Source organism: Melospiza georgiana, chromosome 22 (genome assembly GCF_028018845.1).
Source record: "Melospiza georgiana isolate bMelGeo1 chromosome 22, bMelGeo1.pri, whole genome shotgun sequence".
Classification (NCBI taxonomy): Eukaryota; Metazoa; Chordata; class Aves; order Passeriformes; family Passerellidae; genus Melospiza; species Melospiza georgiana.
The window spans coordinates 9,297,686-9,324,036 of NC_080451.1; the positions used below are offsets into that span (position 1 = coordinate 9,297,686).

The 26,351-nt window shown below is 41.8% G+C and overlaps 1 protein-coding gene across 2 annotated transcripts; it reads right to left on the reverse strand.

Moving 5' to 3' along the window:
• Positions 1 to 7,545: 7,545 nt before the first annotated feature.
• GABRD (gamma-aminobutyric acid type A receptor subunit delta) lies at positions 7,546 to 23,322 on the reverse strand. 2 transcript variants are annotated; one of them, XM_058039201.1, is made up of 9 exons: positions 22,712 to 23,322; positions 15,872 to 15,984; positions 15,259 to 15,326; positions 14,682 to 14,902; positions 13,834 to 13,916; positions 12,417 to 12,554; positions 11,352 to 11,504; positions 10,586 to 10,797; positions 7,546 to 10,266 (listed from the first exon to the last, which is right to left on the reverse strand). In XM_058039201.1, exons 1-9 carry the CDS (start codon positions 22,777 to 22,779, stop codon positions 9,967 to 9,969), a joined length of 1,356 nt encoding a protein of 451 aa, XP_057895184.1. In that variant the 5' UTR covers positions 22,780 to 23,322; the 3' UTR covers positions 7,546 to 9,966. The 2 variants fall into 2 exon arrangements, with proteins under 2 accessions (XP_057895184.1, XP_057895183.1); XM_058039200.1 differs by having other exon boundaries at positions 11,352 to 11,507.
• Positions 23,323 to 26,351: the final 3,029 nt, after the last annotated feature.

Sequence of the window (26,351 nt, forward strand, 5' to 3'; positions counted from 1 at the left end):
GGGGACAGGTGTGAGGGAATTGTGCTGAGGGGACAGGTGTGAGGGGACAGCGCTGAAGGGACTTTGCTGAGGGGACAGCGCTGAGGGGACAGTACAGAGAGGGCAGTGCTGAGCGGAAAGGTGTGTGAGGGGACAGTGCTGAGAGGACAGTGCTGAGGGGACAGGTATGAGGGAATGGGATGTGTGAGGGGACAGCATTGAGGGGCTACAGGACATGTAAGGGAGATCAGGTGTGAGGGGACTGGTATGAGGGAGAGAGGACAATGATGAGGGGACAGGGGACAGGTGTAAGGTGTGAAGGGGACAAGCATGACACAATATGATACTGATGCAAGGGGACTGGTGTGTGGGGGCCTGAGGAGAGGTCCTGAGGGGACATGGATGAGACTGATGTGAGGGGACGGAGTTGGAGGGGCCGTGTTCTGAGGGGATAAAGGCCAGATGCTGAAGGGACAGGTGTGACAGGACAGGCCCTGCCTGCCCCGGAGCTGCTTCCCAGGAATCCCAGCAGGAAGCCCCAGCAGTGATGTCCGGTGAGTGTCAATCCAGCACCCAGCCCAGGGAGGGGCCACTCAAAGTGGCTGAAGCAGGAAAATCACAGTTGAGATAATAAAGAGGGAATAATATCAGACTGGCCAAACAAGAGGAAAAACCAATATATTAGTGGTGGAGCAACCAGAGTTCCACAAGAGGCAGTCTGTGACATGTTTAATGCTTTGTAAAGTTGGGTTTGGATGTTTTTCCCTAGTGGTGCTTTGATATTTTGCTTCCAAACTGAAGCAAATCAGGATCCCCTGCCTTTTCCTCACAGAAAGCTGGGATGGTGAACGCAGAGAGTCCTCTAGTGGAAATGCTGCTCATCCTGCCCAAACAGCTGGTTTCCTTGTGTATTTTAAAACTTTTCTAAGCAAATCAGCTACCCAAGCAAAAGAGTTATTTTGGGGCTTTTCTTGATGTGTTTATACCCACGATTGGGCAATATCACCCACCACATCTGAAAAATAAAACAAAACAGGGAGACAAAACTATTAGGATTTTTTGGGGGAGCTACCTGGAGTTGAGTGGTCATGATTTGTATTTTGAAATGGAAAAAAAAAACAATTGGTCCTTAGTTTTCTGCTATTCCATGTGTACACCTACCTCAAGCTTTTTCAGGCACTTTTAGCACTTTCTGAGCACCTTTGTGGGGCTTTTGGGGTTTGTGAGTGGGACAGTTGGCAGCAGTGTAACTCTGAGGCTTCTTTTGGTGTTTCTACAATCTTCCAAAATACAAATAAATAATAATTGGCACCAGTTTAATTAGCAGTAAAATGGGAAAATGTATTCCCATCAGTCAAAATGTTTTCTCTGACACCAAGGAAATGCCTCCCATGGCTTCATTTATCAGTCTTTAATTGAATTATTTGTGTCCACTGCTAATTTTATCTTATTGGGAACTCTCAATTTGGTTTCAAAGTGGGTCCTTAAATCTTCATGTGTTCTGAATTTCTCTGCTTAAAATGGAGAACATTATGTAAGGTAGGTCTGCAAACATAATTCTTTCAGGTCAAGGTAGTCTTTGATCTCCATGTCAATTAAATGCTTCAGCTCCTTGAGCTGTTGGATTGGGAGATAAAAGGTTCTTCAGAACTGTGATCTGAAGTTTTGTGTGGTTTATTGCTGTTTTTTTCTTCTAGCACAACTTACCAAGGAGAAAAGCTCAGGTATATTTTCAGTGTTTGATGAAATAAAATCTCAACCATAATATTCTTACATCTCACAGAGAAATTTTGTAGTTGGTCACTTACTGTCCATGCTGTTACTTTAGAAGCCTTGTTTTGGGTTGGTTTGTATTTTCTTGTATTACAGTAGAATTTCTCAATAGATGCTTCCCACTTTTGGACAGGTGGCAATTTTTGGAGAGGACCTTGGCTTTGCTCTGTGCATCAGCTGACAAGGTTGTAACTGGTTTGAAACACAAGTTGTAAATCCTCAGTGTACTCCTTTTTTCCCCCTTTATTTTTCCAAATGGCTCTTTTGTCTTCTACCAAGCCACCCTCAACTTAAAAGTTGCAATATTTCTGTCACCTCCATCTAGATTTGAAGAGCTGACAGGTTATTGATTTATTTTATTGTATTTTATTGTACTGTATTTTTTTATTCCAGGTGTAAATGAGATATCTAAAATTTTAGTTCTTTTAGAAATCACCATTAGAATCTTTTCGTATCAGATCTTTTAAGACCAGTGATTTGAAGCAATATATTTGAGAAAGAGAAAGCTGAAAAGGGTTTTGGTTTTTTCCAAATATTTCATTTCTGAAATTCTACATTCAACCTCAGTATCCAGTCATGCCACAGATTATCTGTATCAGGGAAAATGTGATTTATTCAAGAATCTAGTGATTCTGAATAAATAAATAAATAGTGATTCTGCAGTAGTGCAACTGCTGCAGCCTGGGTGTGTGCATTGTCTTTTTGACCCAAAGTTAGGAGCTTTCCGAATGTTGATTTCCGAATATTCTCCATAATTTCCCGGCCCTGATGTAAATTCCCTTCAGGCTGTACCTCCGCACGTTTCCAGCAGATGGCAAGAGATTCCCGGGGAACTCGCTGGGAATCGCGGCTGTGCAGACGATGCTTACGAGTCTTTATCTGGTGCTTCACGGTGCTGAGAACTCTCCTTTAAAAATCAGTTTAAAAAACCTTTGGGTAAATGATTGCATTAATCTAAAGTTCAGCTTGAGCCATCAGACACGAGGGTCTGTTTCTGCCAAGGCTGACCAGAAACTCCTCCCTCCCAAAGGCTCCAATGAAAACATCATTACGGCAGCGGCTTCCTCCAGACAATTGTTGCCAAAAGGGAACAATCGGTACTGATTTCACCTCGGTTAAGACAGGTACCCTGTTAGTACTTGAATTCCTGACTCAAAATCTTCAGCTATATTAAGACCTTTCAAGTTTCCAAGGTTTTAAAGATTTAGTAGGGATTAGAATGATGCTTTCACACTGTGAACTAAACAACAAAGAAATTGAGAGAGACAGCTCATATCTCCAAGTGCATGTGAAGTGTGAGTAACCAGTTCTGGAGCACTTTAGAATAAAAATGCCTCCCCATAGAATGTCTCCAGCAGATCAAACCAGCAGCTCTCCAGCCTACTTACTGTCTGCCTTTGCCAAGGAAGAGACTGGATATTGTTTCCATTGAAATAACTGGCACTGAAATCCTTGGGTGCAGTGGGAATGAATTTGGGCCACATGCCACAAAGTTTGGATAAAAATAATAAGGCAAAGCATTAATATATTTGAACATAAACTGGAGTAAAGCAGATATTCTACATAATATCAGAAATCACCATGGCAATTCTTTGTAGATTTTCTTGCTGGCTTGAATATTAGTGTTTTTCTAGCCTGTGTTAAAATAGACAAAATGAATAATGTTTCAAGACTATTTTAAGCCAACACCTCCCTTCCTTGTCTGTCTTATATAAGATAGAAGCAACCAGAAGCTGACTCCCTTGTTGACACCTCATTAGCCAGGAGGAGAAAGAATTCTCTGAGTAGCCCAAAGTACACATCTTTAAAAGCAACTAGACCCAAACTTTTGTGCTTCTGTATTCACTTTTTCAGGATATTTAAACAACCTGTTTGATTTTACAATTCTGCGTGCACTGTAATTGGTAAAGAAAATATGGAACCTCCTGTCCTTTATGCACATACAAGGTTGTATATGCAAAAGTTTCACCCACAAAGATGAGGGTAGGATAATCTTAAATATATCCATAAAAATGCAGTTAAAGATGTACAGAAATAGTTATTTTGTATTTGTTTTAAGCTGGTAGAAATGCAGCAATAGAGGAAGAACAGCCTGGATAGAACATTGTACCAGATGTTTTACAGATTACTCTGTGTTTCATCACTCAGTCTTTGTTTAATCTTGAGGCTGTAGTAATTGTAATACTGGAATAGCTCAATGGCCTATATATGGTTTTGCTTCTTCCAGCTCTGCCTGTTCCAATTGGCCAAAGCTGGCCAATTATTTATTACTGTGCAAAGAAAAATGTTCTCCTACTCTACTTGGTAAGCCCATGAATGAAAATGGAGTTTTGTGATATTTGTGCTGCTCCTCTTGAGATTACCTACCCAATGAACCACTAATGCAACCTGGATTTGATAGTAACTTATGTTACTCAGCAACTATGTTAGAGATGTTTGGGCCAAAATTAGGAAGATATGGAGAATTTGAGGCTTGACTTAAACATCTTTTCTCTCTATTGTACATATGGGGTTAGTAGTGTGCAGTGTGAGAGAGTGAAACAGGGGGGAAAGAGTGTGTTTGTGTTTGTGTGGGAGTGTGTTTGTGTGGGAGTGTGTTTGTGTGGGAGTGTGTTTGTGTTTGTGTGGGAGTGTGTGTGGGAGTGTGCTTGTGTTTGTGTGGAAGTGTGTTTGTGTGTGTGTGGGAGTGTGTTTGTGTGGGAGTGTGTTTGTGTTTGTGTGGGAGTGTGTTTGTGTGAGAGTGTGTTTGTGTTTGTGTGAGAGTGTGTTTGTGTTTGTGTGGGAGTGTGTTTGTGTGGGTGTGTTTGTGTTTGTGTGGGAGTGTGCTTGTGTGGGAGTGTGCTTGTGTGGGAGTGAGTGTGCTGCTTAATTATCACAGGCTTGAGTTTCTTGCCTTTTATGTAATAATCATTGGAAGGTACAAAGGTTTGGCAATTGAGACTTTCAGTCTTCCTGTTTTTCATACCTGGGCAATAAGGTTATATTGGTTTTACCTAATATGTTCTTTTGTCAAAGAGAAAGAAAATTTCCTCTTCTTTTCCCCTTTCCAAAAGGAAAAAAAAAAAGGTTAAGAGAACTGAGGATCAAGTGAAACAGAAGTATTGCAAGAGTTAAAGAAAGATAAGTTTCCAGAGGTTTCCAGTGTCTCAGAAATGCAGAATATTTGGATTTACTTTTTTGGACCAATCTTTTCATGGAACAGTGAACTCCCAATAACATCTGATTAGTTCTGTTCCTGCTATATTTTCTGACAGTCTGGGCTTGACTGTCTCCTCAGATTTGTTTTTACTGTGCAGGATTTATTAAAAGAAATAGCTGTGGCACAAAGCTGGTACAAGGAGAGAGCAGATCCCTGGTGCATTATGTAATGAGGGGCTTAGATCCTCAAATTAATTCTATTTAAGATACAGTGCCTTTCTCATCTATCTACCAAATCTATCCAAAACCACATATTCATTGCCAAATTTGTATTCAGTTTTCATTGGGAAGAATCAGCTCTTCACGTCTGTAACATCTATTGCACACAATGTTATTTTAATATCAAACAGGCTTTCAACCATGGCAAGTGGTTTAAGCTGCTGTAATAAACAGGGCAGGAGGGAGTTGCTTCAGATTTTTTTCTTAAACAAAAATATTCTCAGAAACTTTCAAGAAGCTTTTTGTTATCAGTTCTGCTTCAGAGCCAAGCACACAGGGTGCTGTGTTGCTGCTCACCAGAAGTGCTTTTCCAGGGTAATGACTGGGAGCATTTAAAATCACAGCAATCGCATTAAGTGTTTTGTTGTCCCAACAGCAGAAGCCTCATTGAGCTAAATTGGTTTTGCTACATTATCTATTGGATTAGCAAACCAGTTCAAAACTGATGGGAGAGCTTTTACTTTAACTGGGATAAATGCTTTCATTTTTACCCAGAAACAGGACAGACATTTCTGGTTTTTAACCTCTTCATAGTGCTGTCACTATTAATGCCAGCATTACCTTCAAACAAATGCAGCATCTTGCTCTTCTTATCTTTCCTCTTGTGCTTTCTGATTCTTTCCAACCTCATGAGGCAGCAATAGCTATTTTTTCACCTCAGTACAGCATTGAGCACAAGTGGCCCCCAGAAAGCTCTCATGAGCACACAATGGTGCTTCCTCTTCTGTTGTCAAGGCCAAAGGAGAGTTTTGCAAACCCTTGGGCACTGAAAAGGCAGGATGTCATTATGGGCTGAAATCTCTAGGGTCATTTTGATTTTCCTTCTAATGCATTTTATCTTCCAGTTCAATAGTTGGAATGCCTATTTTGTCCGTTTATAGAAGCTCCAATTTCTGTATATCTACATTTTATTAACACTTCACATTTAGAATGATTACATTAACACATATCCCACTCTTTTTCTCACAGACACGCCAGTCCATAGAGCAGTACTATAAATTGCTGAAAGGAACACAAATGCTTTCAGGTGCAGCACAGAAAAAGTGCCTTCTCATCTGTCACATACTGGTTTTTTATGGCACTAGTACAACCCATCCAAAGTCAGCATTCAACTGCCATCAAATCTGGCTTATTTCACTTTATTAAGGGCATCATGAAATTAGAGTTGAAATGGGAATTGTCTTTAGATGTTAATAGGTCTAAAGCAGTAATGTCTGGGGATTTTTAAATATGATGATTTCAAATGGAAAAAAAAAGTGAAGTACACACAAAAGTATAGAAGATTCAAATTTATGCAAAACTCCAATCAATTCACCATACTCCTTACTGAAATGTCTCCTCAGAAGTTTGAATGGCATCTGAATTTTCAGCTTCTGGCTCTGGAAACCAATTTAAGCAAATCTCCCTCTTATTGATGGAGGTGTTTTGTCTTGTGCTACTCATGCAAGTGCAACAAGAGCAGCTGAAACTCCTGTTCCCCCTCAGATCCCCTTGTTTCTGCAATGGACACATTGCCATGTGTGTGCTCACAGGGCACTTCTCCAACTCCCTGCAACCTTCTGAGATATTTTTGCCTTTTATTTATGCTTCTGTCTACATCACTGTAGGTACTCTGACATTCTGGCTTTGGGTTTTTTGAGGAGATTGCTGCCACCTTTTACTTTGATCAGTCACGCTGAGCTGTGCACCTTGAAGATCTGCAGGCAAACTGGAGAAAAAATTCACTGAATAAATCTTGTGGAGCAGCCAGCAGGACATGCAGCCTGTGACTGTCTCCCAGATGGAGAAGCAACTAATTTTGTCCAATAACCCCATGTGATCAGTCAGTTGGCTGCAGTGTAAGGAGTTATGTCAGGTGCACAGTTACAAACCATTACTGCTGAAGTAATTAGATTAGACATTGCCTTTACAATATCTGCAGCCACCTTCTTGCTAATTACTCACAATAACTGGCCACTGCACACTAGAGGGACCAGGGCAGTGCTTCCTTCTCTGCTCTTTAATAACTTTAATTACCAAATCATGGATTATTTTCCTATGATTTGCACTCTCATGGATTATTTTCTTATGATTTGCACTCCTCAGGAACTTGCTGTGAATATTCCTCCAGCTGGATTTAGTCAATAATTTCACTCTTAGCAGAAGTTACCAACACTGACAGGCTACATAATAAACTAATAGCTGGAGAAAACAGTGGGAGCTGGATTCTGCTTTCCCTGCAGAAATTAATCTGATTTTAAACTAAAGATTATTTCTGATTTTTACAAGTATAACAGAGAAGGTGGTGGCACCATGGTCTTTCCAAAAGATGTTGTATTTTTGTGGTGATGGATCATGGAAAAAGCAACAACTTAGTAAGGAGAAGGCATTGTAAAGTCATGCTTCTGCTGCTTTTATTCCACTCTGCATTAAATCATTGTATGGAGCAGTAGGATTTATTCAGAGGAAGGCAGAAGAGGTTGAGTTTCCTTGGAGAGAAAGTGATTATGACCAAAAACACACTTAGAAAAAAATATAGTGTATTTCTGAAATGCAGCATTCCATCAGCATCAGGAACAAACAATAAGAAAAACAAATTAGAATGAGGAGAAGCAGGAGGGAAAGAAAAAAGCTTGATTACCTGAATATATTGAAAGAGATGCAGATTTTCATTTGCTTTTCAAGTAAGGTGACATTTGAGTGATACTTGGCCTTAATTCAGTATGTGAGCCTGAGAAACAATGGTAAATGGTACCATGAAAGTACTGATTGGGTGCACTTACCTAGCTGGAGGACAGGATTTGTGTCTCCTGAAGAGCTTTTCTTCTGGAAAACTCAAAGATACAGGAAAGGAATGATTCTAGCAATTCTTCAGACGATGCAGGGGAAGGGTTTGACTGAGATTCCGCAGCAGCTCAGGGGTGAGATGTGGGAGCAGAACTCAGGTGTCTCAGTTTGGTGCTGAGGGCTGGGGGAAACAGTCACAGCTCGATGTCACTTGGGGTTTTCCAGCACTCTCTTGGCTGATAGAATTTCCATGATAACAGAAACTAAAGATTGAGGTGAACCTAACCTACAATGGAGCATATTTTCTATTACAGCCCAGTTCAAGATCATTATTTTTTTCTTCAAAGCGTTCTCTTACTTCACTGATATGAGCAAATCTCATTCTAAGTTATAAATCAGTGCTAAAATGTTTTAACTTTCCATGCTGGTCATGTGAAATCAAACTTTAAATCACAGCTGAGTTAAGGCAGGAGGAATGTGCACATACTCCATGGGGATCAAACCCTCCTTTCACTCTTATTGCAACTATTTATTGTCAGCCACACGTTCAAGAGCTGCATCCTAAATCCAGCAAAGCTCTTCCCTCACCTACAGCCCCTGGCTTGGTCTCTCTCCATGCTCTTTCCATTGCAGCTTTTCAGCTTTTCTTCCTTCTCTCCCTCTCTCTCATTTCACTTTTTCTTTTGTGGCAGTCTCTATTTTTAAAGCAACCTCTCACTTTCAAGGCAACAATACCCTGAAAATAAATTGTCCTTTTGTAATGTATTACATTGGCTTCCTACATTAACAATATTTCAGTTTTAATCCATATTCCAATATATTTGCTGTGGAGGTTTTAGAGAATTATTGTGAAACTAGTTTGTTGTGAGTACTGTGTTCACTTGCTGAGCTCACTGAGATTATTTACAGAACCAAGTGTTATTTTGCATGAGTTGGGTGAGAGATCTAGTCCTGAATTAAGCAATGTGTATGAGGACCCATAAATTTCACTGTTGAATAATGGAAGTGAAGAGGCCTAAGAGATTAGGTCAGCCTCTGAATAAAACCAGCAAAAATATCCAAAGCAACGGAATAACTTAAAGACAGTTATGAAATTTTTTTACTTCCCTCAGCTATTTAGGGACAGATTCAAAAAGGATATTTTCAGAGGCACACATGGTAGATTCTCAGTGAAAATTAACAGAACAAATTCTAAAGTCATTCCTGCAAATGGAGTCTGACTTCCTTCATTATCGAGCACCTTTCAAATTTTCAATCTAACACAGGAAGCCTGAGCTTTCTCTGTGGTTCTAAACCACTTTATCTATTTTGGGGGCTGTTAAACTAATAAACATTTCTGTGTTTAAATGTTTAAACTTTCATTAGCTCAGATCTGAAATGTAATACAGTCATTATTAACAATTCAGTAGAATTTTATGTAGTATATTTTATTTCATGCTGTGACTAAGAGCATTGAAATTTTTCAGTACTTTACCCAAGACAAATAATATTTTAAGAAAAAGCCTCCACTCCCCTCTATTCCCTTTTACTTTGTTCATGAGATTTTTCTGATTAAAAACTCCAACTTTAGCACTACTGTTAAACCTAGGCCAGCCCACAGATGCAGAAAACCACTCGTGCAGAAGTGAGGAATGAGCTCTTTCATTACAAATAAAAAGGAAATTATCTGAGTGTGAAAAGCCAAATCTTCATTACTGATCAACCTTGAAGTGGAGGAAAACCATGGTCATTTAAGATTTAAACTTTTGCTACAAATATGTACATATGAAAAGTTGTCTCATGGAATTACAGGAAAGGAAGAGCTGGACTTGTTTGGCAGAGTGCAGTCTCAGGTATCAAATCAGGTCAGCAATAAATTGCTGCTTTAAGTAGGAATTCATAGCAGGACCTTCTTGGCTTTGGAAGTGTTTGAGCTCGGTGGAAAATACTTTGAGAAGAGGTGCCTCCATTCAGTTTCAGTGAGGGCTTTTTAGCCTGTGGGTATTGTTCAGTTTGTAGGTCTTGGGAAGAATTTTCCTTTTTTTGTTGCCTTTACATTGTGTATGCAACCCAGTATATAACATTGACTGCTGCAAAGGCTGCTGGGAACACGGCTCTGGCATAAATGTCAATGGTGTCAGCATCAATGGGCTTAAAGAGGGACTTCAGGCCAGTCTTTTTGTCCAGTTTCATTCCCTGCTGCTGTTTTGTCTCTCCAGTTTCTATTTCTATTGTGCCATATGATCCTGGCAGGCTTCTGGGAATTCGGTGCTGCCTGTTGGAAATGGCCAGTTCCTGGTTCACTCCAGCTATGGAGAGGGAAAACAGAACAATGGCATTCTTCACGTTGATCTGCAAAGGAGAGAGGAGAATAATGGCAATTTACAGGGCAAGGACAGTGTCATTTATCCAAGCTATCCATGCCACCAGCATGGTGAAACACCCCTGGGATCCATATATGGAGAATGGGATTTAACCCCTGCTTTGGCAGAAGTGATGGAAGCTCTGTGCTACCACATATAATTCTGGTTATGGCTTTCCATGCTCTGAATTACTGAGGTACCATCCAGAACATTCTCAAAGCATTTCTCCTCAGGAAGAATTTGGAGTAAAAGGTCATAAGCAGGGTGATTGCTGTGGCAAAGTTATTCCCAGAATCACACTTACTGACCTCTGCACTCTGCCTTCTCGCCTTGATCTTGTTCTTCTGCTTTTTCATGTAGTCAGCATTGAAATGTGCAAAGGCATATTCCACCAGAGCAGCAAACACAAACACGTAGCAGATCCAGAAGTAAACGTCCAGGGCCTTGATGGCAGAGGCTCGTGGGAGTGAGGATCTGGCACTGACCATCAGGGTGGTCATTGTGAGAACTGTGGTGATACCTGCAGGGTGCCATGAGAGAGAAATATCTACACTAATATACATGAATATATTTATTAATATTAATTGTTATCATTTTCACAGTAAAAGCCCCTTAATACTGCAACTTCTGATTTTCAAAACTTTTAAGAAACTGCAGTTGTATGACTAAGGCAGCTTTGAACAAGTTATTTTTGGTTTTGTCCTAGACCAGGGGAAACAAAACCCAAATAATTAACCCTCAAACACTTTTACATCTGGACTGGCAACCCTTAGTCAGACAAAAAGACCCACAAGCTTCAGGAACATTTTTTTGCCACTGTCCCAGTTCCTTCAAATCAATTCTTTCATTTCTTTCACAGTCATTACTGCTTTTAACCCTCCCTAGGCGCTTATTTGCTGGTCCTTACTGAGGAACTGCTCTGATAACAGGACAGAAATTAAACCAGGAGAGAAATCTTTCAAAGAACCCCCCCTTCTGCAAATGTAAACACAAATGCACCTTAATGAGGATTATCAGAGCACAATTCCCACTGGAGCACTGCCTTCCCCAGAGTGGCCAAGCCATCTGTTTTACCTAGTGACACCCTGGCAGGCACAGCTGACTGGCTGATCCAGAAGGACACCCACGACATGGCCACCAGCAGGATGGAGGGCACGTAGGACTGGATGATGTAAACGCCTCGGTTCCGCCGGAGGTGGAAGTGGAGACTGAGCCTGGGAAACTGACCTGCTGGAAAGGAGAGCAGGCACAAGGGATTCTGGCTGTGGGAATTACACTTAGATTGATATTTAAATGACATTTCAGATAACGACACAGAGCTACACTCTTTAGCATCCTCTGCACAAGGGTCACAAAAAGCTTTTTTGATGCTGTTGGATTGATGCTTCCTAAACCCTGCACGAGGTTCTGCAGCTTTCATCAGCTAAGAATAGGTCAAATGATTTGTCTCAGGTCATATCAATGCCAGATCTGAAAATAAAATCATGAGTCTTCTCAAATAACAGTATTGCTTCAAAATGTGTACTGTCTTATCATCTGCTGTAGAAAGTCCTCCAGATACTAAATTTAGATTTTTTAAAAGGCCAAGTTAATTTCAAACTCAAAAAAGAGCTTAGAGGAGATGTGCAGCATAAATGAGAATCTGAATACATGAAAGAGGATGAAAAATCAGCAGGAAAGAAATGACTCCAATCTTGTACAAACATTGCAATAAGCCCAGTGATAGACATACACACCACTGACTTCTACGGGGTAGAATTAGACTGATCTGACTGTACATCATAAGCTCCAGAACATCAGGGCTAATGGAAATTTTTCTTGATCTGAAGTTGCAAATTAGGTCAAGAAAATGTGAGCTATACCTCAAGTGCTTTTATCAAGTGCTGTCTGGCTACTCCGCGCAGGATTTTGTCAAGCAGAGAGAGCTGAAGGACAGAACCTGCTCCAGTGGCTACCTAGAGGCTCAGCAAAGAATGGCACTTCTCACAAGTGGAAGATGAAGGAAACTCTTATCAGAAACCTGACAGGTTCTTAAATTAGTCACTTAAGGAGAAGGGTTTTCTGTTATAGATAGAGGAGGTTTCTCTCTGCAGGAAAAACGTCAGCTACTGTCCCTGAATTGAAGAAAGATTCTGTTACCAGATTTGAAGTTCATAATTTCTGTTGTGAACTGGTAGTTGGTAATTGTGAACTGAGCAAGCTGCAGCTTATCCAGCCCGTGGATCTCCTCCTGGTTTTCTGACCAGTGGTAGACAATGTCCTCTGAAGAGTAGCCATCTGCCAAAAGAAAGCTGAGTAAACACGAAGTTCAAGGCAGAATTCAGAGCTTAGAGAATTAATAGTAGAAGATCTCTAATTTCTCTGCTATGCTGATTTCCAGCAGACACGTTGCAAACGTGTGAGATTCAGTCAGGATCATTCTCTCTGCTTTGGAGAGGTGCAGGGCACCACAGCCATGACAGAAAGGGGGATATGAATGAGAGGATTTATGTAATATGCAAATCCACAGGAAATCAATCTTTCCTACTTCTGCTGTTCATTGACAACTTGCTACTAAAGCATCCATTTCTTTAAAGAGACTTTTTTTCTGTTTGCTTCACTGAAATGAAAACCCTCAAATTCAATTAAAACCTTCAACCCCCACCAAAACTCCCTGCAGAACTCCCTGGGAGAGGGAAGGAATTGCTGGGGCACTGTCTGCTGCCTCTGCATTTGCTGATTATGTAAGTAAAACTGTAGATTGCTATTTTTGACAGGATAAAATGGTATTGTGGTTAACAGCCTAGAAAACAAAGTCAGTGACAAAAAAGAAAACCAGAAACCTGCATCAACAGGCCAAGGGATCTGCTCAGGATCTGCTGTTCCCAGATCTCTGCATCCCTCAGGACCTGGAGGCTCCTTGATCTAAAATCCAGATTCACTTTCCCTGACTGGGTGGTCCCTGCTTGTGTCAGTGGTGATTTTCATTCAGAAGTATTAATGCTCATGGGAATTACATGCTGATCATAGATTAAATACAAGCTGGATAAAATATAAATCCATTCTTCACCCTCCTTTGTGAGTACAAATGAATTAAGCCCATCCATGCAGCATTCTGATGGATTTCTGTGTAACAGACACACGAATGCCAAGGCAAGTTAAAGAGCTGTGTGAAGGTTAGTCACAATGGCATTCATTAAAAGCAGGGAATTCTCTTTTTTTCCTATTTTCTCATAAATTAAAAATAGCACATCACATTTTGCCTGTGGGCATTTCTACTTGTTCTCACTGGGTTTGATACAAGCCTCAGTAATGCCAGTGACTGTCACAACTGCACAAGGTTTCACAGGAAGCACAAAGTCCCAAACATTTGTCAGCAGGACTGTACATTGTTCAGTCCTAGAGATTTGGATTGGACCAGGGTTGGACTGCTATTGAAAAGTGCACAGTGTAATGCCCAGCACAGGGATTGAAGAGATTTCTGTTCACTTAAACCCCAAGTGACTAAAGCAGAACCATCCCAGCCCAGTCCAGCTATCTCAGCTTTACACAAAGCACAGAGGTACTCAGCCCTTACAGCTCTCCAAATCCAGCATGCATTCCTGCTCATCCATGGGGTACTTGGAAAGGTCCATGTCACAGGCCACTGTTGAGGTAATCCTGTGTGGAGCAACAGGAACACCAGTTAGGGACATTCAGACAGAGCCTTTTCCTCAGAACTCAAAAGACTGAGTGGAAAACTTTGAAACTTTAATGCTAACAAAGGAAACTGTTTTCAAAGTCCTGCTGGCTGCTGCCTGAGTCTGTGGGAAACCCAGAGGCAGAGGGAATTGAAAAAAGGTCAAATGACTCGTGTAACGTCAGAGGATTCTGCAGCTACTGATGATGATAAAAAGGAATTTTCTGATTCAATCTCCTCCCTTTCACTGTCCCCAAGATCACTACCAATACCTTAAGGGGGACTTTGGACTTACAGTTTCAAAGGTGCACATTCATTATTTTTCAGAACACTACACAATTAACTGTCAATATAGTTACTGAGTTCCAGCCACAGCCCTCTTCAAAAGTGAGAAATGCTACTTTGTGTGTGTGAAAGATGGGGGAGCTGAGCCTAAATCAGGCTCCAAGCTCCCCTGGAAAATACAGTGAGGGAGTGGAGAACAGAATCTTTGCTCTGCATTCAGCACCTCTTTGCCCAGTGACCAAAGGCATGAGGGGCTTCTCTCCCACTGAGGGCATTCTGGACATGAGCAGTGACTGCACCCTTCCTGACTTCTCAGAAAGAAAAGAATTGGGGGATAGGAGCTTTCCTTCAGTTTTTAACCAATAATTATTTCAGGAAATCCTCCTAGGATTGCTGGCTGATTATAGAACATTCAAAAAGTTAACACACAACAGAGAACACTTGTACCGTTTGTCACTCACCTGATGCTGTACAAAATGACTCCATCTGGCTGGAGCCTGATGAGTTTGTTTTCCACAGTCACATCATGGAACCAGGCAGACTTGGCATTGACTATGAAGGTGTCTGGTAACCAGAGCTTGTCCACAAACCTGCTGTCCAAGCCCAGAGTTTCGTTGGTGTGGTTGTAGGACAGACGATCGTCTCGCCAGCTCTGGTGCAAAAACACTGTCATGGTGTATTCCTGTGACAAGAGAAATCCTAATTGAGAAGTGATGATGACAATGATAATGTCTTGGAACTTAGCCAATAATCAATGTCTTAGCCTAGGAATATATTATTTGCTTTCAGTGCAAATACATATTTTTATACTTAGTCAGCCAGGGAGCTGCCCAAGCATTTGTATTTTGGTCATATGCTCCTGCTATGGATAGGCACAAGCTATAAAAAAGTGATTCAATATCAATGTTACACATAACACATTGCAAGAGTTGCATAGGTCTTGACAGAGAAAATCAGTTTACATAGCTCAACAAATACAGCTTCTGGTTTTGAACCTTTGCTTTTTTTAAAGCAAAACTAAAAAATCTGATACTGTACCATGTTCACTTCTGAGATGTGGTCAATGCTGGCTACTTCAATTGCCAGAGCAACATTAACGGGAGGACCTGAGAAAAAAATGTTTGAGTGTGGTGATTTATATCATCATGGTACCCATAAAAATATCAATGAGCCCTGACTGTTAATTCTCTCATCAGTTCACTGAAGTGTTTCCCATTATAAAGTACATTCTTAAAGCAAGAGTTTTAAATCTTTCACCAATTGTGCCCTCAATTTCCAACAGCACACCTCACTTCAGAGATAAGAGACACAAGATAAAATCACAACTACTAAAAATCACAGAATCCTTTCTGGAAATCACTTTATCTAGTTTAAGACAGCATGACTTCAAGCAGATGCAGAAATTATCACCATTTAATGAAATACAAAATTCCTTCAACTTAGATGTCAACGATTTAAGAACTGCATCAGAAGCCTGTCTTGCTGTTGAACAGTCTGTCTCTTGTCAAAATCAAGCAAAATGTTGATTGTTATTTTTTCCAGCATCCAAGTAAAAGACAATCACAACTTTTTAATTATTTAAATATGAATTTCACATAAACATCAGAAGAATTAAGAACCAGAGAGACATTATTCATTCTCCAAGTCTCACCTCCAATCCCAGGCCTGAAATTTCTTGCATAACCTTTCATCAAATCATCCAGGTTGGGCAACCAGGAGATTTCAATGTTGGAACCTATGTAATCTCCGATGTCACTCATAGCTCTGGGTGAAGAGAATAAATGTCTTAAAATTTCCCATGTTTACAAACAGAAGAATGACAGCAAATGGAAGTTATTGACTTATTTTACACCTACAGTAGAATCAGCTGTACTGGAGATTTTTATGGGTAGGAAAACAATTTCAGATATTTCTCTTTAAACCAAAACAAATTTCAGGCAACACTGTGGTATCTTTAAGTACAAGCACATACTTTTAAAAGTTTATTTCTTTCTAAAAAAGTAGGAAAAGTAGATGTAGAAACTTAGAAAAGCATGAGGGAAAGGAAGATACTCTGTATACTGCCTAAAATGCATCTGTGAACTCTGAAATGCAGCTGTGACAGCTTCTTACTATACAACAGCTGAGATCAAGAAGGCTGGAGCATTGTCAAATGTGGCAGGAAAACAAGAAAACTGCACATCTGGAATGTGGACAGCAGGCAGCAGGTTTTGCTTGGGAGAAGATGTGTTGCTGTGGGGTTTGTGCTCCTGCACAGCCTCTCCCAGCAGTCAGGCTCCCTCTCTCAGGTGCCTCTTCTTGCCAGGCCAGTGATGCTCATGAAGTCTTTGGTTGCCATTCGCCAGCCCCTCAGCCCTGGCACTGATGTGGAAATTCCTCCATCTCTTACAAACAAAGGCAAGGTTGTGTTATCTTCATTAGCTGCTAAACCTGGCAGGCTGCAGTTGAAGATCTGAGCCTGCTCACTGTTGTTCCTCTCACTGCACTGTGCCTGACAGGGCAGGAGGAGATGAATGAGGGGTGGGACAATGACAGCACCATTTGCAAAGAGAAAACTTCCCTGTGGTTTGAGAGGGCCTGAGACTGAATGCAGGTACTGGATCAGAGCTGCCTGAGCACTGGTTTAGCATCTTCCACTGAGCCCAGCTATGAATGTGGCATTTGAGAGGTATCTATGACTTGTAACAGAAGAGAAATGGTTAAATATCCATGGAAGGCAGCAGAGTAATACACCACAAACACATTCTGCCTTGGTACTTACATAACTTTCTTAGAGTGTTCATGTGACATTGACCCACATAAAGCACATGGTTTTTCTCTCCAAAATATGCCAGCCTGGGCACTCAGCTCAGCACAAGCAGTTATTGCCAGCACAGGAACAGAGCATCCCACAATAACCAACTCTTCTCACAGAGACTGAAAGGAAAACCTTTGATTGCCCTGGTCTTCAAATTCTTGTCTGGACTCAATTATATAAGGAAGGAGTTCTGGGATTACAGTGTGTAAATGTAAATTTTGAGCAGCACAGCCACTGAAATCTTGCATTAGCAGAGCTGTCAAAGCTTCTGTGACCTCCCAGCACAGGGACCCTGCTCCAGGTGCAGCTTCATTAGTTCCCAGCAAAATGGGATGTTAAACTGCACTGCTAAGATTTCCTTGCCATAAGCACACTTGTATGTTCCTCTCCAATTACCATCCCAGCTACGTCCCGGGTCCCTCTGTCTCTTCTGAGGAACATGAAGGATCTTGGAACACTCCAAGACGTGTTTTCAGCTACATAAATTGGAATAACATAATTGATTTAGACAAGAGCTTTGAAGATTTATAACAGATGTTGACAGAGGTTTTTTCCTTCTTTATTGGGTCTCATCAAATATATCAACACTTCTTTCTATCAGACTGCTGGTCTTTCAATCATCCAGCCTCATTATTTACTGTAATGTAATTAGAGCTTTATAAGAAGTTTGTTTAAAAACATACTTATTTGTAATTCACAAGTCCCAGCCATAGACATGGAAAGGTGTTTCTAATCAGTAAAATGTCAGAGATCCTTTTATATGTAAAGAATGATATTTTATGTCTTTTCCTAATTAAATAACTGCAGTACACTTGAATGAATATATCTGCTGAAAATCTCTTTGACTTCTCAATAGAAGGTGATGCTTTTCAGCTTCTGTTGCTAAAGCAGCAACCAAGTTCAGGAAAGTGTTTTGAAAACAGAATTCAAGTCAGGAGGTGACAGCACCGTAGTGATGTGTCCCATGTGCTGATCATGTTTTGACAAAGCTTGGAGTTCAGCTGTTCTCCTGTGTCAGGATTCTGTTTTAATGGCATTAAGGAAAGCCAAGGAGCTCAAAGGAAGTTAAAATGATGAGAGTCGGGTTAAAGACTGAGGGCTACAGCCTGCCATGTGTTTTAAGAAGATTACAATCTAGAGGGAGTTTTACTTAAATATCCGTGACACAATTAAAATAAATCTTGTTTCTATTATTAATAAAGCCTTAGGGTCAGATCATCAGTGTAACAAATGTGCTGGAGTTAGTGGAGCTATATGCACTTAATACCAGGGGGGTTATTAAAATATTACAGCTGAAATAATTTTATGGCTCAATTTACCATGTGGTGAAAACCCCTTTGAGTCATTCCTCTAGACTTCTACACATCACATCCAGTGCTTTAAAGTTACAAAAAGAATGGTGGGAGAATTTCCTTCATCCTTGATAAGCAGTTGGGATTATAAATGGCCTAAAATATTATTCATTATTGTACCTGAAAAAGAAAGCCCAGCATAGAAAGGATGCATTGGAAGGGATTAACTTCTCATAGTGTAAGCAGTAAGGATGAAAAGAAAGGCAACTGTTATTAGTTGATTCAGCAACTTCACTTCCTAATGTAAGTTGCTGTACAGCTTGTTTCAGTAAGGAAAAGGACTTTGTAAAATCAAGATATTGACTTGTTAAATCCAAGGGGTGAAAACCTCCTGAGAAGCTTCTCTTCAGTTTGCACAGGCCAGTGTGGAGAGCCCCACTGCTGAATGGCAACAGTCCTGGGGACCTCTGTCCCTCTGGAAGTCCTTCCCAAAGGGAAAGCTGAAGATGATCACACTCTGACTCTCTACACATCTCATTTCAAGCAGATATGTTTGAGGATATGTTTGCATCTGTCCATATGTGGAGCACTGGGAGAACTTCAGCTGGGCCCATTGAAAACAGATTACTGCTGTCTAAAGCATGGAAGCAATAGTGAGCTCTCCTGCATAGACAAAGGGAAAGGAAATCCCCATTGATAAACTGCACACACCTGTGGAGTTCCTCTGTCCCTAATATTGATAAATATTGATAAAGCAACTCCAAGCAATGAATGTCACATGACAGAGCTAACAAATGTCTCTTTCAGAGCTAAGTACGAGCAGTTCCAGAATAAGAAGTTCACATATCCCAAAATCCTTCCAATCCACGCTGACACCTCCCTCCCAGCTGCTGCAGGACCAGGACTTCCTACAAATGTGGAGTGATCTGGGGGGAGAAACATCAACCAACTGGACCAGCACATCTTCAAAGGGCCTGTCAGCCAAGTGAGCCATTAGCCTGTCTGTGCTCCCTTCCAGAACACTGCTTGAAAACACTTGCTAGAAGTTTATCAATATTATTAGAAAATATCTGGTATTTAAATCACACCAAAGCAAGAGGCAATCTGTAAGTTCCATGTGAATGAGAGCACAACAGCAGCTGAGCAAAGGATAGTATTGGCAATTTCATTTTTCCCAGCAGTGCCAAATCTCCAGGATGACTGCAAAAAAAGGCTCAGAATCCTTGAGTCAGTGGCCAGCAGGACACAGGTTTGAGGCCTCAGTGGTCAGGAGGGTGCACTGATCTTCTGAAAAATTTACAGACCAGAAAGATGTGGAAAATTGCTTTTTGCATCTTCTGTTTCTTTCTCTAGATCTGCTAACCTGATTCTCTTGGGGATTGTAACATTGTTGTTACAATTAACCTGGCAGATGGAAAAACCAGTTTGACTGGAGGACTGGGATCAGTATATTTCATTTTGATAAGCATTTGAGACAGATGTCCCAGATGTCATCAGCACTGAAGAAAACTTTTCCTTGGGAAAAAGACAAGGAATATCCTGCAAGGTCAGTGAACAGTCTGACCTCTGCCAAACTCCAGGATTATCCACAGCAGTATGTATATCCTTCCCATCTGCCATTCCAGACTCAAAGGGAAGCTCACTGTAAATATGTTTTGTATTTTGAAATGTAATTGAAAAGGCATTAGGCTTAATTCATGGCAACCTTTAGAACATCAAAGCCTCTCTGGCAGTTTTAAGCTACAGAAAATGGACCACTCTTTGCATACATTCACGTGTTAAAGCTGCTCTGTTTCCACAAATAGAAGTAAAAGGCTTAGGGAGACACACAGCAGAGTGACAATTAAATGCAAGAGTATAAAAGTCACTTAACAGAGTGGAAACTTAAATATTAAATATACACCTATTCTAATTAGAGAATTAAAATCTCTTTCAGTGAGAAATTACACAGTACAGACACACACCCCAAAACTCCTTTCAGAAGTGCTCTTTCCTCACAGAAATGAAGAAATATTTCCCCAAATGTCTTTCTGCAGATGATCTCATTCACTGTGGCACATTTATTATTGCAGCATCCACAGCATCTCAAACCCTGATAAAATAGTGGAAGCCACAGTCTTTGTCCTGAAGACCTGTCAATCATTAAATGCCAGATTCCTTGCACTAATCACTGTCTTGAGCAGACCAAAAACCACTATTTATAAAAAATGTTTACCTGACTAAAATGTGCTCACTTAGGCTGAATTTGGCTCATTCACTTCAGACAAACAACACACATGACAGAGAAATTGCTTTACACAGAGCTGAAACAGCCCAGGAGGGTTTTCAGAAATGCTCAGAAAGCAGCCTGCATGCATCCCCCACTTCCCCCCTCTACCCATCCATAACATTATTTGCACTGGTAGTTTGGCTTTTGGGAAGTCTTTTGTCTCTTTTGTCTTACTGGTGAATTTCAAAATCACCAAAATGTTCTTCCTTTTTTTGAATGTGGCTTTTTTTCCAATCTACAGTGCACAGAACGAAGAAGCAGAAAATTTAGGGGTGTTGGATGGCCTCTATCATCAAAATTCAGAATCACATTGCTTTAGAAAACAAAAACAGGGCTTTAAAATGAAACCATTGGCAGCTTTGCCCATTAATATGCTGCTATTCATAAAAGCATCTCGTACCAAAAATATTTTTACTAATGAAAGGATAAAATTTCACTTCAGTTCTGTTTAGCTGATCCAAAGTACACATACAAGCGAGGCTACTCCCTTTTTACAAGATTAAACAGTGTCCTGCCATAGCCACCCTAAACCTGAATCCAAACACAGAAGCTTTCCTTGGCCATGGAATGTCTCACACTTTGAAACATTTGGAAGACTACAACCTGAGCAGTTGCAATTTAAGTTAGAATTTGCCTTGCCTGAGTCTGCCACGAGTGGATGTATTCTTACCAAAATACTCATCACTATTGTGTAACTGGAGAAAGAAAGTCAATTAGGGAATTAATAATAAAATAAATAATGTCTCCAACGAACACATATCCTGGCAGTTGCTGTGCCTAGCAGCAGACCTTGGAGACACAGGCTCAGAAGACTGACTCTTCCTCAAAATTCCCTCTTGTTTTTTGTCTCATGTACTCCAACATCACTTTTCAACCCCCAGCTTCAATGGTAGCCCAGTTGCAGAGGGAGGAACAGGATCACTGAAATGATGGGCAAGCTGTGGGTGCCCTTAGGTAATAAGCAGAATTTCCTCTGCCTTCACTGTACCACTGGATTGCTTCAGAGGATGTCAGGATCTGACCCTGATAACAGATTCAAGGTCACAGGATAAATCATTCTGTCAATCCTGACTAAGAGCAGTTGACTTGACACTTTCTCTGATCAGGTTCTTTTCCTTCCCAGAGAAAAACATCAGATCTCCCTGATTAATTCCAAAAGGTGTAACAACAATGTTATGTTTTACTACAGTTCCCACTTTGCCTCTTCCACTCCTCTGAAGCTATTAAGGATGTCTGTGAAGCAGGAGATGTAAGACCCCTTTAATGCCACAGCCACCCCTGCTCTGGGGGGTGTAGGCATGTTTTTACATGCAGCAAGTTCTTTTTTACTCCCCCCTCTATTTTCATTGCGTAATCATGGCAAGCTTTCTCCACATCCAGCCTCCAGATCTGGAGAGAATAAGAATATACTGAGACCGGCGCTGGTTGCCTAGCTAACACCTTCAGAGGAAATGTGACTGAGAGCTGCAAATATACATCTTTCTTTCAAATTTATTATTTTTAAAAATGGTTTGAGTTCTCAAATTTTTTTCCCCTCAGATCTCCGACAGTCTCCTCCTGCTAACCCAAGTTGAGGAGACTTAATGAACTCATTAGAAAGGGATGGTTGGATTTTGGGGTTTTAATGGCACCTATGGAGGCCCTAAGCAAAGCTATTCAGCTCGTACCCCACTGGTTGTGCTGGGGTTTAGGGAAGAGTTTCATGTTCGAGCAGGCCCCTACAGAGCTGCTGGAGGGGCTGAGGCTGAGCTGGGATATTGCAGTGCCTCACAAAAAGTGATTGCCCCCAATTTAGAGTAAGCGCCCTCGGGAAAAAGATTCCAGGAGCATCCTGTTAAAAACATAGCCCTTGACTAAGCCAAGAAACTGCTGCTCCACTGGCAGAAGTGCATTCTCAGCTAGGGAATGAAGAAAGAAAAAACTGAAACAGATGAGGCACATTAAGGAAACTCTTCACTCAAGGGCCCTTTTTCTCCTGAACACTCACTCCAAGCAGTCGTGGCCCATAAGTGCAGAAATCGTCCCTGGGCAAAAGTGGGAGCCCCAGCCCGAGCTGGCATCACTCACTCCAGTACCCCGAGAGAACGGCTGCCTGAGGCCAGGCTAAGAAAGAATGAGAAGATGTTTTCTTACCTGATACACCTGTGCTGTTGGGTGCACAGTAGAATCAAGGCAGGAAAAACCCAGGTAAGAAATTCCATTTTACTCCCATTTATTAGACAGCAGCGACCAAAACCCAGGTTCCCCGGCTCTCCTGGCAGCTCCAAAGCTCCAGTGGCTTTGCCATTCTTGCCTGCTGCGCTAAGTTGAGGCTGAGTTTAAAGCGATGGATGGTTGCTCAGCAGCAGCAGCCCCCACAATCTCCACAGTGCCCGGGAGCCATGCAGGCAGCCCGGCACGGAGCAGGGAGCAGGGCAGCTCTCCCCTCCTCTCCTCTCTTCTCCTTCCCTCTCCTCCTCTCCTCTGCGGGTGGCTCAGTCCCGCCCGGCTCCGCTGCCCTGCTCCCGCATCCCTCCCCTGCCGCGGGCTCTTCCTCCGGCCGCTCTGCCCGCCTGCGAGGCTGCTTGCCGAAAATAACCTCCAAAAGGATGGATTAATCCCACGGAGCGGGGTGGGAGCAACTCAAAGTGCTCCGGAGCCACTAATGTCCTGCGCGCATCGTGCCGGGGAGGAGCAGAGCAGCTGCAGCCCGAGCCCAGGGCAGGGGCGGCCGGTCCCGGGGCGCTCGGGGGCGCGGAGCCGCCGTGCCCGCTCCGCACGGGGCATGTGAACCGCAGGCACCGCCGCCGCCGCCGCCCCCCGCCGCCCCCCCGAGCTCCCGGCAAATCCCGGCGGCACCGCAGCTGCAGCCCGGCTCCGGCATCGCTCCGAGCGCCCCGCCGCTGGAGCCGGGGACCGTGCCCGGGGAAATGCCGCCTCTCCGCTGCTGCCTGCGCGCTGTCCCGGCCCGCCGGTACCACCGAGAGGGGCAGAGCCCGCACGCAAACTTCTGCCTCGCCGCTCTCGGGCTCCCGGGGGGCTGCTCTACAGTGAAACGCTCGGAGCAGTTCCCTGCTCCATCCCGGGCTGCCATCGTCCAGCTTCCACCGCCTGTGCCTCGCGAACTCCCGGTCCCTCCGCCGCCTCCCGGGCACCGCCGCTCCCGGCACGGGGCCAGCGCGGACCCGGCCACGGGGCTGCTCGGGACCTCGGGCTCATCTTGACTTGCAGGTCAAACTCGCTTTTCTCCTCCATATTCGCTCTTTCCTTCTCTCCTCCTCCGCCTCCTCGGCTTTTTGGTGCTGTTCAATCTCGAATGACAATTTTAAAACCAACCCACAAAGGAAACAGTGTGAAGGAGACATTTTCATAAAACAAAAATTATTGTGCAGGTACCTTAAACTAATGAACGGAGGCACCTGGGGTACAGTGTTGGATTCATCTTTTTGTCTTCTTAGTTGTGTATTGTTATTTAGGACCAACATTTCAAATGGCTACTGAGGGGTGGTGGGTGAGAGGAATAACAGCCCCATGAAATCCAGGGGAACAGATGTACACAACACACACACAAATGTAATACAACAAATACAGGCATGTCATAAACTTGTGAGAATAACATAAGAGGTAATTTTCTTTCTGATCTTTTCCTCCCTCTGCCCATCTCAGTGGCAATCTTGCAGCTAACATCCAGAAAGGAGGAAAAGACACAAATTTAACTCTAGGAGTCAGATTATTGCATGATATTTTTTTTTTAGGAGGTAGGTTGAAAGATTTTTAATGGAATTTACCTGGTGACACGCAGAACAGAGTGACTTTGTCTCTCCATCAACACATTCACACTTTTTGGGATATTTTCAGCTGAGATTTTTCATATTTTTCATATTCTTAAGGCTGATGGTGCTGTGGGCTACATACCTATGCTGAGAATTCCTCAGTGTTGCTCTCCTCTGGCTGGAGAACTGTCACCTAATTTACCAGTAAAAAAGAACAGTTTTCTATATCTTCAGCATATAGCTGTAAAAATAACCCAAAAATCCACAGAGGCACTTTGGACATTTGGATTGTCTCTGAGTGGATTTTATGTGTGGATGACACGTGTAAGTATGTGATGTGTGCATTTGTGTGTTGATATAAGCACACCACGTTCTGATAGGACAGACCTTGCTACAAAAGTGACCAGTGACACAAGTGAAAATACAATGGCAATCCTAAAAGACATGTGAGAGTTCTCTCAGATAAAAAAACTACATTTTATCTACAAGGGTCTTATTATATCCTCATAAAGGATGAGGACAAATGTTTGGTCATTCAGCCTTGGATTTAGTTGGTTTTACATACAATACATATTTAAATAGACTGGTACATATATATATATATATATATATATATATATATATATACACACATATATATATATACACATATATATATATATACATGCACAACCACCTCAAAATAAATAACTCCTTTTGCCAAAGGGAAGAGAGGAGATAAAATAACAAAGGTCAACAATACATTTAATTTCCTACATTTTTAGCTAAATATCCCAAACTCATTACAGTCAATGACAGATTAAAATTGCTAAGACATAGATTAAGAAACTATTAAAATTGCCATTAAAACATCAAAACAAAACAAAATAAATAAGCTCTCCAAATCTTTCTCATCTAATCCTCTTGAAAATAATTAAAGCTTTCCTTTAGCTTTAGCTCCCGGCTGGGAACTGTCAAATAGTCTTAAAAAGATGGCCCATGATACTCAATGTTTGCTAAGCCTTTTTTTCACTCTAACAAACTTCTCCTCACTCCCTGTGGCTGCAGGCACCACCTTCCATGGAAATGTTCATCCCAGGCTCTGACCTTGCAGAGGGACTCAGGGGCCCTCGGGGACTGTGTGGGGTCACTGCAGCTCCAGCAGGACCAGGCTGCCAGGTCAGAGTTACACAGCTCGGGGAAAACTTTGATCTGGGCTGTAGTAAAGCTGTAGTAGATCTGTGGAAGCAACACAGACCCTTAAATCAGTGTTTCTGTAGTATTTGTCTATGCCAGGTCAAATGCCAAGGGCTCCACGACATCTGGACAATTTTACAACGACATTTAACGATTACTATTTATTAAATCATTAGTTATTACTACTATATCAACAATTACTAATTCTTGAAGTATCTACCCTACTCAAACACTAATAAAGGTCACAGCTTTGAAGTGTATTTTACTACACTGAAGCCAGAAACCCACATTTCAGTATCTGTCAAGAATTTTTCTTGTGGAACGTGTAACAGGTATGAATTCTCCCTGATCACAGTCATCCATCCTTCTGTAACTGCTACCATACAATCATTTATTGGATGGTGTCATTTGATGGGATTGAGGAGAAGCATGCTCAGTGATGTGGGCCAAAAGATCAGTTTTCAGTCATTTATTACTCAGGATTTTGAGACTGTATCAGAAAGACATTATTTCATTTTATGGCTGCACTGCATTACCTGGTATTCTTAACAGATCATTTTCTAAATAGAACAGGTGGTTTTACTGCCAGAAAAATAAAGATATCATATTGTCACATATAATTTTAAGAGGCAAAAAATGTACCACAGGGATAATTAGTCTCACCCTCCCATGATTCCACCTAAGCAGCTCGTGAAAGACTGTTGTGGCAACATCGCCAAATGTCTCTAGATATATAAATTACACACATATGCCTATTTTTGTAAATGAGATTTGGGAATATCAGTAGCAATTGCATGGTGGAAATATTTAGCTCGTTTCAGAGGTTGTACTGTACTTGCACTGTC

What these genes read in the sequence shown, in the direction of transcription:
- GABRD (XM_058039200.1), bottom strand. Translation starts at nt 22,779, where the DNA reads ATGGAATTTCTTACCTGGGTTTTTCCTGCCTTGATTCTACTGTGCACC. An exon ending in ACATCTCAGAAGTGAACATG is followed by an intron (nt 14,903 to 15,258) that starts GTACAGTATCAG and finishes CTCTTGTCACAG; the next exon opens with GAATACACCATGACAGTGTT. An exon ending in GTCATTTTGTACAGCATCAG is followed by an intron (nt 13,917 to 14,681) that starts GTGAGTGACAAA and finishes TGCTCCACACAG; the next exon opens with GATTACCTCAACAGTGGCCT.